This window comes from Trachurus japonicus, chromosome 4, assembly GCF_045865225.1.
Source record: "Trachurus japonicus isolate A0001 chromosome 4, Traja_1.0".
In the NCBI taxonomy this organism is placed as follows: domain Eukaryota; kingdom Metazoa; phylum Chordata; class Actinopteri; order Carangiformes; family Carangidae; genus Trachurus; species Trachurus japonicus.
The window spans coordinates 16,070,392-16,085,712 of record NC_140910.1 but is presented as its reverse complement, the minus strand read 5'-3'; the positions used below and the strand labels follow the sequence as shown (position 1 = coordinate 16,085,712).

Below are 15,321 nucleotides of genomic sequence, written 5' to 3'. Positions count from 1 at the left end.
TGATTGTGTGTGTCTGCTCTCCCTGTGGTCATTCCCTGTCCAGACGCTGTAATCCCAAACCCACAGCTAAGCCCCATCCCACACACACACACACACACACAACTTTTGTTTTTCAGGTGGAAATCCCAAACCTTCCTCTGACCCTCCCAACAAGCTCTCAGGTTGCCATGGAAATGCATTTGTACCCATTTGTGGGAACTAGAGTCAGAAAAACACACCGGCTTTGGTTCAGAGGTGTTTCTCAGACTACAACAAAGGTCAGGAACGGCCCATAGTCGATGTACACAATGTGTGACTTAGAGCAATTACTCAGAGGGTAAGTGACGGTGGTGGGATTAGGCTGACAAAGAGGAGGGACAGGTGAGATGCAGGTTAGCACAACACAAAACACAATGGCAGGAAGGAAACATCGGTAAGGCTTAAAGTAACAGCAGGTGATTAGAGGACGAGGCAGCACAGGTTTGAAGCACATGGCTGCGTCTCACATGCTTTTACTAGACTCATTCCTTTTTTTTTGTTGCTTTTCTATCTGTGTCTCTCTCTTTTTCCCCTCTCCTCATCACTCTCCCCTCCCCCCAAGCTCCCGTCCCCTTCGCTCTATCCTTCCCCGCCTTCTCCGCCTCTACTTGGTATTAAAACAACATGATCCATGAGGCGGGGAGGGCGACTCGCAGCACCGCTAATTCTAATTAATCCAGCGTGGTAGCACGGCCACGGCAGGCCCCAAGCGCTCCCAGTCTATCAGATAGAAATTCATAACTTAATTGAGGTCAGAGCCTCGAGTAGCAGAACAAAAGTCTCCAGCCAGGACCAGCTAGATCAATAGTAATAAATATCTGACTGGGCGGCCTACAATTGGTGGCTAGAGAGCACACAACAAGTCCTGTACACATGGTCTGCATGAGGAACCTGCAGCGGTATCTGGGCAGTTTGTGTTCAGGACAAAGTCAGAGTGTCTGGCTGATGTGTGAAGGCATCGTCTCTCCTCGGATATGCGCCCATTGATTTGATATTGATGCGAGCAGTGTGGGTGGACTTGGACTGTTGATTTATCTGTATAAGGGAGGCAAACAGTGAATTCATGACTGCACGCAAAACTTGAAATAGACTGATCTGTATGTGCTGTCGGTGATGAAGTTGGGACAAATGATAGGAAACAAAGGGATGTTCTCCAGAAGTGAGGCCGGCTGACATAACAAGTCATAATGACGATGTAGATATCTCAGCATCAGCACGAAAGCTGATAACAAGACAATGCAGCACAGAATGAAAATATGTGGTGCGTTAAGTGTAAAGCATCCAAGTATAAAAACCTATTTCTGATCAGATTGTTATGACTTTTTGTCTCAAACAATCAAAGGCATTGCTTTGCAGTTACAGCTACAGCTAATGATTATTTTCATTAGCAGTTAATCTATGTGTTATGCTATTAATGGTTTTATTAATACTATTAATATTAATAATTAATGGTTGGTCTATAACTATTAGGCATCAGAAGTTGGCAAAAAAAAAAAAAAAAGCTGTTTTCATTGCTGATTTTGTTGAATGGCCTAAAACCCAAGGGTCCAAAAGAAACAGAGGTGGAAGAATATTTGGCATTTGATTTGATGAATGACTGAAACTATGAATCAGCTCTAAAAATGTTCCAGATTCATTTTCTATCATTAGAGTATATTCCGTGATTAGACCAAAGGTTTCAGCTCTTTTATCAGCATTGAATGGCCTTTTTTAGGGTAATAGAGTCACTGACAATTTTGTACAGCTCTTAATGGAAACCATTGTCTCTTGCTATTCCTTGAATCTTCCATAACGTAACGCAGATGTGCAGACATATCGAATTAATGGTGAAAATCTAAAAAGTCAGACTCTCTTGCAAATAGGAACTGCTGCAATTTACCAAATAGCAAAGAGCTCCAGATTTCTCTCAAAAGAAAAAGTGTTTTGGACAGCTCGTGCCAAATCACCAGCTCACAAATCAAGAAGCCCGTCAGAGAAAATATTCCATTTTAATCAAACTGAACAAATCGTAAACATAAGCATCTGTTCATGTACATTTTTCATGAAAAGGCATAGTAAAAACCAGTACCAATATTTATTACATTTCATATTGAAACAGCAACATTCAGCAAAAATCACATTTTGTGGATGTGATGCGTCTTTACTGTCGACGTTTTGAGCTTTTTGCAGAGAAGCTGCTGTTGGTGCAAACAAAGAACACTGAACCCTCTCATCTTTGTCCTCTACTGTGGTGTCAACTACTTGTGTGATCAAAACGGTAAACACACACACACACACCATGGTGGCTGATTGAAATTCTATGGTGGAGGCATTATTACACGTTTGTATCCCTCCCCTTTCCCAGCACTGCCTCCTATAACTAATGGCTCAGTCAGCCCAGTCATAACAAATATTCAGCAAGATTTGTCATAATTGTGTGTGCGCATGTGTGTACGCGTGTTTATCTGCGTGCGTGCGCGCGTGTGTGTAATTGTGCAACCTACCCCCAGAATACATGGGTCTTTAAGGAAGAAAATGCAGCGAGGTGGGAAAGTAAGAAGAAGGAATATATTGTGAATTCAAAGACTGAAACGGAGAATAAATAAGATAGAGGGAGAAATAGGACAAAGTAAACAAAGACACAAGATTATTGTAAAATTGCGTGATATGCTGTGCTGATATACAGTGCATAGTGATAATATAAATCTGACTACTGTCAGTGGTTGTTCTCCTTCGTTTGTAGTGTTGTATGCGTCCTGTTCACACCCGGTTGTTCTACTGTCGCCCATTGTTGGCAACGTTGTAAATCAGTCAGTAGGACTGCATTAAGATCTTTTGATATGATTTTGTTTCATCCGTGGTCTTCAGATATTTCATTCATAGTACAAAATGCTGGTTATTTTTTCTTTCTCTGCTTTTTAAACTGCTTTTTTTCCAATAGTCACAATTTCTATTGACACTATAATGTAAATTGACAAATACAATGTAACCAGACTAGAGCTGCAACAACTAATTGATTAATCGAACAATAATCGATTATTAAATTAATCGTCAACTATTCTGATAATCGAATAATCGGTTTGAGTAGTTTTTCAAGAAAATAAAGTCCAAATTTTCTGATTTCAGCTTCTTAAATGTGAATATTTCTGGTTTCTTTGTTCTTATATGACAATAAACTGATTATCTCTTTGGTTTGTGGACAAAACAAGACATATGAGGACATCATCTTGTGGTTTGAGAAACACTGATTGATATTTTTCAACATTTTTTAACATTTTATTGACCAAACAACTAATCGATTAATCGTTTACATAATCAACAGATTAATCGTTAATGAAAATAATCGTTAGTTGCAGCCCTAAACCAGACTGGCCACCTGCAGACACTTGCAGAGAAGACACAAGCACGGTTATTTAAGGCAGAGTAAATGGGTGAATGCATGTTTCCTTCCATCCACATCCTGCAGCATGAGAAAGGTGCCAACTTCCCACACACTCATGTCTGTGCAGATTTATACCGGACTCCGAAACTCACTCACAGCTGAGTACACACACTAATACAGATATTTAAGGAAGACATCCTTCACTTCCTCTGTAATGGGTCCAGTGACAGCACAAGCATTACTCATTGCTCCTGCATTTTCATATGGCATAGTAGTGTAACTGTATGTGCAGCTGATGATGTAGAGGAGAGTAATGTCTCTTATGACATTTTGTGATGTTTAATATTTTCTTTTGGGAGATGAGCACTTGTTGAATGGATAGAGGCCTTTTAAAAGTTTTGAAAAATGCCCATCCCACTTTCCCCTTGGGTTTTGTCCAACCAACAGTCCAAAACCAAAAGATACTCACTTAACAATGTTATAAAAGAGATAAAAGCAGCAAATTCTCTCAGTGGAGAAGATGCATCAAGCAAATATTTGACTCAAATGATTAATGATTTATCTTTGTAAAGACAAGAGTTGCCTGTTAATTCTGTTAACTGATAAATCGACTTAACGTTTCTGATCTAATCTTAACACACACCTTGGTGAAGTATAATACACACACACATAAGGCAACATAGACACCACACACCACACAGCACTTGGCATTTTACAAGGCGCGGTGTAAGCAGCTCTTATAGGATTCATATTTAGTACTTGCTGCACATTAGCTGGACTCGATGAAATGAGAGCTGTTGCCGTGCCGTGTTAAAAGGGCCTATCGGACACAGATACAGTTATGAATCTATAATATGAGCACTCAGAAAAGGGCCAGCAAGTTGACAGTAATAGTGCAGCCTAAAGAGCCATTCCAGCAGGTAACAGTCCTCTTTGCCATCATCAGCTGTTGTTTCTTTCTTATTGGCCACTCACTGGGCCTTGCCTACACTCAACTATTTGATTTCCATCGTTCTTAACCGTCCACATAAATTGTCAGGAGCATTAAAGCTGTCCTCGACCGTTTCAGACAGAGGGGGGGTGGGGGGTGGATATGGGGGTCGGGGGTAGGAAGGGTAGAGTAAGAGAGTGAGAGCTGGATACAGACAGTGAGGGGAGGGGACGGGGGTGAGGAGAGAGAATAAACAAAGTAAGTGTTTTGCCTTCCATCAGTCTCCCGCAGTACTCAGCTTTATGAGTCCCTCACTCCAAATGCCTCAGCTGCAGCGCCTGCTGCCTGGCCATTGATTTTCATATTACACTCTTTTATGTATTTATTTATTTCATATATTTCTTTTTAAACATCATCGATGAGCCATGGGAGGACAGACGGGGCCTCTGGCGATGTTAATTCTCAGTCTCAACCTTATCCTCCTCTCTGATGGCTTTAATGGAGGCTAAGGTGTCCCACGGGAACAAGCAAGCTCGGCAGCATGGGAAGGGGAGGGAAGTGTGGAGGGGAGGAAGACGTGCGTGAAGCAAACAGGGTAAAAGATGGCGGTTTAGAGAAACAAGGAGGCTGGGAGGGAAAAGCAAGATTCGCCAGGATGTAACAGAGAAAGCGAGGATATCAGAGTATCCTGGATAAAAGAATATTCAGCCTTTCAGAATCACATTCACACTGAGACTGGCTGTGGCTTTAGATGCCCATGTTACCGTTGCCCCCAACCTGTAGGCTGTGTGTTAGGATGGATGACATTTAAGGTGTACTACACTTCTGGGCCTCCTCCAACTCAGCAAGAACCGACACAATAAATATCTATAATCCCTGGCATCTTCCAGGACCCCTGTCAGCTCTGGTACCTTAAACCCCTCCTTCCAAACCGTGGTGTTCAGATAGGTATGGAGGGGAAAGAGGGGAATCACCGGGGCATCTGAAGGACACTCCCAGGAGGTGTGAAGGGCAGTGGGTTTGGCGTCAGGCTAATTTGACCGTGGGTGGCAGTGCTCACACGCTGAGTGGCAAGGTTACCTCTCCCTGCTCACAGAGGAGACCCAGATTCAATTAGTGCTGGCCCCGGCCGCTAGATCCTTTTAACAATGGGAAAGGGAGGGAGGGTGGGAGGGGGGAGGGGGGACCAGGACCATAGGCAAGGCAAGTTTATTTGTATAGCCCACTTTTACAAACAGTTTGTCTCAAAGGGCTTTACATAGCATCATAACAACATCCTCTGCCCTTAGACCCTCACATCGACTGAGGATAAATTCTGTACCTCACCCAGGACGGGCAGACGACGTGCAATAGATGTTGTGCACAGACAAGAAAACAGTTTACAACATGGAATATGGGATAAACGGGGATTGTTCGGTCAAGGACGAGCCTATGAAGGCAGCTCTGGTAGGCAGGCTGGGCCATACTGGGAAAGCCATGAGAGCAGGGCAGCTTAATGAAAACACCAGTGGGCAAATATAAGGAAAACTCAAGTGCAAAAGGCCTATACCTTCAAAACCTGCCACTCAGTTCTCTTGTTTATCAGTTACTTTTTCACCAGGATAATCAGAATCAGTATTTCTACGGTTCAGGTTTTATTATTAGTCCAGTCGACTCTCAGCTTGTTCCCTTGTAGGTTCCAGATAGTGGTACCATAAAACTGCAGGATGCTCTCGAACACAGCGTCTGTGAGCGCAGGGATTTAAATGAAGTGTGTTACAACTTTCAAAAAGGCTAAAAAAAAAAAAAAAGAAAGTAAAGTGTGTGTGATCAATAATTAGAGGTCTAGAAGTAAAAGACCTGGAGTATGGAACTTAAAAGTTGTGTGTAAAGTCTGGTGTGAGGTGTGGCCGTAGCTGCTTTGGTTACAGATATGGGAGCCGCTGAAAGACGGTCTTCTTCTCCTCCATCTTGCTCAAATCTGTGCCCTGCTTCCTGATTGATGGCACCTGCTCATCATAATGCTATCCACTGGAATCTGCATACCAATGATCCCAGTTGCCTATCGATTCACCCCTCATCTTCCCAACACACACCCTTGAGACTGATTTGCGCACTCACATACGCACACACACACACACACACACACACACACACACACATACACCCTGTCTCTCCCTCTCTGCCTCTCCCCCTCCCCCAACTACTGTCATTATAAAAGTCAGCAGCTGCTGCATGCATTGATCATAAATCATAATTGCTTGTCCATTTATCCCTACTTGTTTAATGTTGCTGTCAGGGACAGTAGGGGGGAGAAAAGGGGAAGGCGGGGAAAGGAAGAGAGGAAGAAAAACCCAAAGAAAGTTTAGTGCAGCGGAAAGATGAGGAATAAAAAAAGCTGACTGAGAAATGGAGAAGTTAAAGAATGAGGTAGTAGAAGTGGCGAGGTGCAGGAAGAGAGGACGTGACGGGGGCAAAGAAGTAGATACGATGGTGTGTGTCAGGTAAAACAAACGTGTTTTGCCTTTTTAAGAGTGTGTTTGCACAGCGCTGATAGGAACTGTTTTAACAGAAAGATACAACCACATCTTCAAACATGACTCGTCTTCACAGGCCCTTCACCTTAGTCAGTTTTCCTGTGGCCATTGGAGGAACTGCAGTTTAAAGCACTTAGCTTAGCAAAGCTGCCAGTCATCCCAGCTAAGGTCATGTTTGTTCACATACTGTAAGTTAATTATTCAAAATAATTGTCATAATGAATCAATAATGGTAAATTCCTTGAGAATGTCACAATTTTTATAGTAGATATGTAAAAGATAGCACGAAGAAGAAGCAAATCCGTCTTCTTTAAAACACAAAAAACAAACAAACAAAAGACGTGTTTAGCTGTAGTAAAGAAAAAAATGTTTTGCAAAACGGCTTCTAGAGGACACACCATATACTGAGCCCTGTTGGCATTTGGATTGGCTTAGTATGCAAACATGAAAGCTTCTACAGAGTAATACTGTCCTATAAACACTTGCTCTCTGTTGCAGACTCCACAGCTGGTAGTGGATTTAGACCTTTAACCTTTACCCACAATCTCCCCTCTGGCTCGGCCACAGACAAACAGAATGAAACACAGACAGATTGAAACCTAGTTTCAAGTGGACACAGACTCAGGAGACCTCTGTGTCCTATTTGTGTCCCTGACTGAGTTGAGTTTCTGCCTCTGATGTGCCCTTGATGCCTCCTCTTAAAGCTGGTATAAACGGATCTTGTTTTAATGTTGGAGTATGATGGTCCCAGTGTCCGAGATCTGTGGGGGCGGACTGACAGAGAAAACGGGTTGAACCACTCCCCAGAAATGAGCACAACATCTGTGACAGTCCCTTTGTGTAGAAAAACAGAGCCACAGACAAGCTTTTTATTTGCTCCTGCTTGGGCCTCAGTCTGACTTTGAGTCATCTGGACAATCTTGAACTCTTACTTCAGAATTACTACAGGGTCATCTGAGTGGAAATGTGTAATGTATCTTTGCACAGACGCGTCCACACACCAACATTTAGTCTGTGATGTTTCTTTCTCTCTTTGGACTTGTTACAGTATTATTTAGATCTGTAAAGACACCAGAAATAAGACTGTTTGCCATTTCTTTCTATAGATCCGGGATTCGCCTTTCATTCTCTTTCATCCATCTTGCTTCACATCATTTGTGTGATAGAAATGATAGATCGGTGTGAGTTAAATTCAGCAAAACTGCAATAGTACTAATAGATCAATCCCTATCCATGCTGCTCCTAAGCATATTGCTCCACCCCATTAGGGTGATACACTACACTGTGCTGGATCTGCTGCTGCTGGTATTGTGCAAGCAGCTGCTTTATTGAGCACTCTGCTGACATCCAGCCCAGCATTTCTGCACCGCAAGGGGAAACTTTGGATGACATGTAAAAGCAGGGGGTTTCAGTGCGACATGCTTCGGTAATGGGATGGAAACAGGGGTGCACCAGGGAGGTGGGGGGGGGGGGGCTACGGTAGCTAACTTCAGGTACGGGGGGGGGGGGTCGGAGCTGGGGAGGGAGGAGTGTCTCTTCCAGGCTGCTTCCAAAGCAAATGGAAGACAATCCAATTTCCTGTGATTCCATCAAGCCTGCGTCCTGGATCCAGGGGCATTAGGGAACGCTGAGAGGACAGGCCGCTGACCCCTCACATGAACATGCAAGAAGCATGTAGGCTGCACACACTCATGCACCAGCATCCTCGCAGACATCCACATGAACAGGCAACGAGACTTGTATGTCTGAAATTCTTTTTCACTTACAGTATTGTAGGTAATTGTGAAAATATCAGTCACGGGTGAGCCGACTTATTCAGACATCATTTTTTTAAAAAGCTAAAATGTACTCCACAGTGATGTGAAATAAGAGAGAAACAAAAGAAAAATCTTCAAAATACAAAAATGTTAAACTAGCCATCAAAAAAGTTGCCGCTTTATTTTCAATGTAATGTAAAGTAATAGAAAGATACTTGTGCTATCTTCTATTGCTGGTGCATTATGGGTCGCTCATTCTTGCTTTTGTGCAAGTGCGGGTGTGCGCTTGTTGAGCAGCTAACTGCAGATTAACGCTCGTTGCAGATTAGGGCTTAAACCCCTTACACTTTAATTATAACTGTATGTATTTACGTGCATCAAGGTCTTCACTTGGCCCCGGCTATAAACATCTGTCACCGTCCCATTGTGCCAAGTGTGTTTGTGTATTTGTGTTTTATGCAGTAAAACAAAGAGAAAATTAGTTGAATATATTTTTTCCTCCTTGGAGAATTCCCCTTTTTATTTTACGGGAAACGCCAGGATGAAATTTTTCACCCCTCAGCAGTTCTATTTAAATTTGGTTCAGTTGTGCCAGCTCTTCTCTAGGCTCTACATCATTGCGAGAGACAGACACAGTGTCCGCAGTACATCACAGGTTGCGATTCGACTCGCAGACAGACAGCATTGTTGTCCACGCTGGTGGCGATTTGCATCTGTGCTCTGTGATCCATCCAGAGGGAATAGAAAGCTCTAATCCAATCAGCAGGTCCCTGAAGTGCTGCCCCTGAGAGAAAGAGAGAGAGAAACACAACAATAGGATCACTATGCGCTGGGCCCAGCCAGAGAGGGAAGACGGGAAAAAAAGAGACGCAGGAGGAGAGGGGAACGAGAAGGAGGGATTGAAAAGGAAAAAGGGATCAAGATTGAAGAGAAGACTGAACGGGAAAGAGAGCGGGAAAAGGTGGATGTGGTAATGAAAGGAGGGAGATGAGGGAGGTGTTCTTTGGAGGTCAGATGAAACAGGGGAGGAAGGATTGGTTAAAAGTACAGGAAGGACATGGAAGTAACCACAACAGGAAGGTGCACAAGAGGATCTGCTCTTATAAGGGCAAAGGTGGAAAGACTAATGATTAATTTCACCATAACAGTTTCAGTAATTTAGAAGTATTTCCACCTCGGTGACATTTTACAGCATGGAAGCAAATGTCAGTGAGCCTGCTGGCTTTTAATCTGCCTCCGAACATCTGAAGCCGTTGTAGTTGGCTGAACAGCTGCTCTTGTTCGTAGAGTGGAGGCAACAGTTTGACCATTTATCATCATTATGAGGCGCAAAGGCAGGTCTGAGCAGTGATTAAGAAGTGAATCTCCTGTTGATGATGCCTGTCATATATTGTGTCTTATTATACCTGTGCAGTCACACACACACACACACACACATTTGCCCTGTCCCTGTCTCCAATCCAACAGTTCTGACAAGAGTTATATCTTTACCACTGACACCTTGACCCCAAGTATGATTTTTACGGTTCAAAGGACAAACGTGCATGTGCACATGCACATATACTCACTCATACGTGCACGCAAGAGATTTTCTGGTCCTCTCTCTATTGTCCCTGAGCTGTTGCACGTCATGGTCACAAAGCCTCCATTGCCGACTAATTTAAAGAAGTTTATAAAGGAGATGAAATGGCAAAATAAAACAATTTATGGCATCAATTTTTAAGATACCACAATAAAAACAACGACATAAAAGTTTTTTATTATAAAAAAGAATATATTAACACAATTAAACCTGGGGCCTCAGACATCTAGAGGCCTAGCGTCTACATATGTTGATTAATCACAATTTTATAACTCTTGAAATACAGTATTCTTTCTGACAGCTCCTCCGTCCTCTATCTTGTGGCACCAAATCTCTTTTTAATTCCTACTGTGCTCATTGTTCTTAATTCAAAATTGTATCAAATTTCCTTTTTCTGGTCATTAACAAAGAAAGATGATTAATCCATCAGAGCTGAACTGTAAGGATGCAGTCTTGAGTTAAGTTAGTCTATTTGGAAAAAGCATGAACACTACAGAGTCATTAACAGGAGGTTTTTCTTTCCTTCCCTTTCTGCTGAAACTGCACAAATATAACAAACTGCACTGTTGTGTTTTTTTTTCTTCTAGGATTTGTTGACAACAGGAAAAATGTGAAATAACACCAGCCCAGTTCTTTTAGAGCGAGACCGTCTAGTTACTGAATGAGCGTCAGGTTGAGTTGCATGTTACAGACATGGAAGCAGCTTCTTCACCTCAATGAATTGAGTCTTATTAGCTTCAGCTTGATCAGATCTGGAACTCACCTGCAAGTTGAAAGGTTTGATTTGCAGGTCACGTGTTCCTCAAATCAATATCTCATCATCTCATGATCCCCCTTCGGTACAATGAAAACATGGTACCCTTTGTCCACAGCTCACACGTCGGAGGTAATTGGTATTCCAGCAGCTGACATTTTCCTGTTGACTCTTGGAAGTATGATCAAAGTGATTTGCATATATATGTTTTATTCCTGATGCTATACTTAGAGCCTGCACTCTCCAGAACACTTTATTTTTCCCCCAGTCACCGGCCTGTTGAGTTAAAGACTTGTTATTGTTCTTTCAGGACAACGAAGGACAGACGGCACTACATTATGGTAAGGAGGCCTCTCTTATTCAGTCCAAAATGTTATACACTGGCTTTAAAAGAACAATTTATATTCAGCTTTCTTCCTATAAACACTCCTCAGCCACACGTATGTTTAAAATTTGTCCTTCTTCCCCCCTCACTCTTTCTTCCCCCCCTCTTTACTTTCTACAGTTGGTTTTAACCCAGTTACTCTCATTACTCTCTGTTGATGAGTGTTGTGTCTTTGTGTGTCCTTTGGTATGTATGTGTGCACGTGCCTAGTTTTGTTCTGTTCTGCGCCTGTGTGTCTGTGTGTGTGTGTATGTGTGTGTAATAATCGCCCGGCCTCCCAGAGGAAATCAGCAGTGGTCCTCAGACTCCCCTGACCCTCTCATGCCCCAACACACGTGTCCCTGAGGGGCGGTTCCCCCGTCCTCTGAGCTTCTGTGTGTGTGTACATGTATGTGTGTGTGTGTGTGTGTGTGTGTGTGTGTGGATAGCTGCACCATCTGTCCCCCAGCTTGGTGGCATTGAAGTGGGTATGTTGCATCACCCACTACCAGAGATCCACACACACACACTCAGCAGAGGAAGCCCCATGGATGAGGCATAAAAAGATGACTAATAAACATAAGCGATGAACTCCAAGAGACAAATAGCAGAGAATGAAAATTCATTCCCACCTCTCTTTGCACAGGGCCACAGTGGCTGGCAAGTGATTAATTGAGGGTTTACTGCTCACCATAAATTGTTCTCCTCCTCTACGGCTCCCCTGAGGGCCAGGCACTTTTTACAGCTCAAGGCCCAGGCGAGACACCCGCCGCCACGTGCACCCACACACACACACACACACTCTGGCTAAATAAAACACTGTTTAGATCAACAAGAGGAGGACTGCAAGCGTGGCTGGAAAAATAAGCCAAGCTTTGTTAGCCTGATTTGGCTGAAAGATAAGTGATTCTTGTAGGGTTCGACTCCTCCACAACTCGTACTATTCATTCATAGACACAAATCAAACATATGCACACACACGCACACGCTACACACATGCATTCCGATGTATCATCATACACACACACACACACATGCACGCACACACCCCTGCCACGCAGCCCGCCAGCCACCCCTGGGCTAGAGGTTAAAAGGCCCGGCTGTCAATCACTGCGGCTGCTGACATCAGCGATCGTGGCGCGGCATGGCGAGTCTGCTCTTTAAAAAGAGCGAGCGAGTGACACCGACAGAGGAGAGCACTCAGAGGGAGAGAGGAGAGGGGGGGAGGGGGGTGGGGTGCCAGAGGGGCGAAAGGTGCATCAGGAACGTAGAGACCCACTAACTGGGTTAAGAAAGTGCAAGCCCCCCCACCACCACCACCTCCTTTATCTCCCCATATACAGAGAGAGAGAGAAGACCCTTTTAGCAGGGCACAAATTGCCAGTGGGGCAGAAATGAAGTGTTTGGAGGAACCACAGGTCCAGGCCAGTGTCAGTACTGGACCTGTAAATGGGCTTTTCATTAACTGAAGCACTGTACGTACTGGACTACAGTATGTAGAAAGGGAGGAGACACGTTGCTGCAAACTTGGTGCACACTGTCATAACAGCCTGGAAGGAGCTCCATCAGATGGGTGATATGTTTGTTTTTGGACCAACATGGTGGACCATCAGATTGACCATCCAAAGAGCCGTATCGAAAGCTTGGCTTAAAATATCTGCCAATTTTCCTGTAGCCATTAATTCCTTTCCTAATTTCTCCTCTCCGTGTCGTTCATCTCCTTTTAACTTGTCCTTTCCCGTTGTTTCTTTTTTTTCCATAGCGTCCGCTTGCGAGTTTGCCGACATCGTGGAGCTCCTGCTGAACGCTGGAGCCGACCCGTCCATCAAAGACATGGAGGGCTCCCTCCCGGAGGAGGTCACCGAATCCAGCGCCATCTCCTCTCTCCTGCGCCAGTACACCGCTCCGAAAGGCTAGATCCCCCATACCTAACCACCCACTGCCCCTGTCCGAGCCTCATCCCCCCTCTCCACTCATTCACCCAGCCTTTCACCCCGTCCCTCCATCATCCCCCGAAGAGACTCTGTTCGACCCCAACAGTTAGTAGACCAAGATTGAAGTTTTGTTTGATTTTGTTTCCAAATGCTTGTGGTGAGTTTGATTTCATTGGCTTAGCTTCTTGGAACTAAGGGTGTATAAACATTAAGCCCTCCCATTTGATAAGACACATGAAATGAAATGCACTGCATGTGTTTTCATCCATTAAAATACTGTATATTGACTGTATCAACCCAGTAGGGGTGGGTGATGTGATGAGTACTGTGAGACAATAGCGCTCTGCCAGCTGGTAGAGACTTTGCTATACTGAGGTAGCTATGCCTTTAATTATCTCTTGTTGTATAAGACCTTTGCAGATGATATTGCAAATCAATGTGCATCAATGTGATGATGTATCTGGTTTTGTCAGGTATTTAAGTCACTGGAGGAACCAAAAACAGGCATTCCCATCCACATATTTTATCCATAAATGGTTTAAAGTTCCAAGAAATCCATTGTAATCACCATATTTATTGTTATCGCGATATAAAATCATGTACGGTATGGTGTAAGAGAAGATCTTCTGCATATCACCCACTCCTACTGCCCAGGCCTGGCAGACAGCCTGGCCTTTTAGTCTGGGTCAACTCTCAACAGTTTACATTACTGCAGGTTTGTTTATGATTCAGTTGAGTTACGTTCAAAGGAATGTTCTAATCATTTGACATATATCATCATTAAATTCTTCAACAAATCTGCTTCCTTTGACTTTGTGATATCTGCACTATTTTTATCCTGTGGATTTATTATTATTATTATTATTATTCATCGTCCTGGTCAAATTTCAGTTTGCTACTCCTCTTACAGCTTTTAGAGGACCCAGGCAACATACAGAACTTAAAATAAAATGTAAAGCCAGATCCATTCCTGCTGCCTATTGACTCCAATACAAAGATTTTCTGAGACAAGCAGAAGGGACACATGTAGTTAACTCACAAGGGTTTCCAAAATATTTACTCTAGAAACACCAAAAATACATCAACACGTTGGGGAAGTCCTCTGGACACTCACAGTCTGCTTCGTTTTCTGATACGAGATACCTTTTTGTCAGAATAAACCCAAATGTGAGACCAGCGCCGCGGTAGAAAATCGTCTTCTTTCTCGACTTTTCTGTCAGTTTCAGCCGTGGCTCCGTCTATCGTTGTGGCAACCTCTGAGCCTCAGGGCAGAGCCACAGCTGAGGCCCATTTATTAATGAGGCTCTCCTCTGATATCTCTGCAGTTAATCAGCCTCTGACCCATATCTCCCATACTTCTGTTTGAAGCCTCTGTGAAACACAACCACACACTTGCGGGCGTGCACTCTTACCTCTCACACAGGTAACTTTATGTGATTGCAGACACAGTCAGGATGACGTCACCTGAATGTCAGTGCTCAGACAAAGATAATTATGTGTCTGTCTGATTACCTCTGTCTGAACTCAAGGTCGTAGGTTTGATTCCCACGGTGACAGAGATGGCAGACCCAGCAGCGGCCATAACAGTTCTCTTAGCTCTCAAAATTTCTGTGAGGGAATTTTCTAATTAACAGTTGAGATGCATCATACATATAACATTCACAGTTTTACTTCCCTCTATATACTTTATATATGATCTCCCACAAGGAATGAGCCTAACAATAAACACATATGAAAAGTCAAATGAATTTGTTGCTGCAATTCAAAGTATATTAATTGTTTGTTTATGGACCGTTAAAACTAATTCAGTTTCAAATGTATTGATTATTCATGATAACGTTTAATGAAATAGACTAGCATTTGTACTTGTGTGCTTTACAGAAATTCAAACTGAGTCTTATGAAACACCCCCATCAAGCAGACAAGAATAATACATACTTAACATATGAAAATAAAGGAAAACTTAAATAGGATCCAAAACTGGCCGTCCTCAAAAGCACATCAAGGAAATAAATGTGTTAAACATGGCAAAATAAAGCTGTAGAAAAAAAATAATTTCATATGATGTATCACACTTTACATATGCACACTAATAGGTTGCACC

At 43.2% G+C, this 15,321-nt stretch overlaps 1 protein-coding gene across 1 annotated transcript in view; it reads left to right on the top strand.

Annotated features, from left to right (window-relative positions):
• Positions 1 to 14,014, top strand: part of acbd6 (acyl-CoA binding domain containing 6) — a 30,133-nt gene extending 16,119 nt beyond the window's left edge. The window contains exons 7-8 of the mRNA XM_085774327.1: positions 11,230 to 11,260; positions 13,046 to 14,014. Coding sequence (XP_085630453.1) covers positions 11,230 to 11,260; positions 13,046 to 13,200 — 186 coding nt within the window. The 3' untranslated portion in view covers positions 13,201 to 14,014. The remainder of the gene's footprint in view (positions 1 to 11,229; positions 11,261 to 13,045) is intronic.
• Positions 14,015 to 15,321: the final 1,307 nt, after the last annotated feature.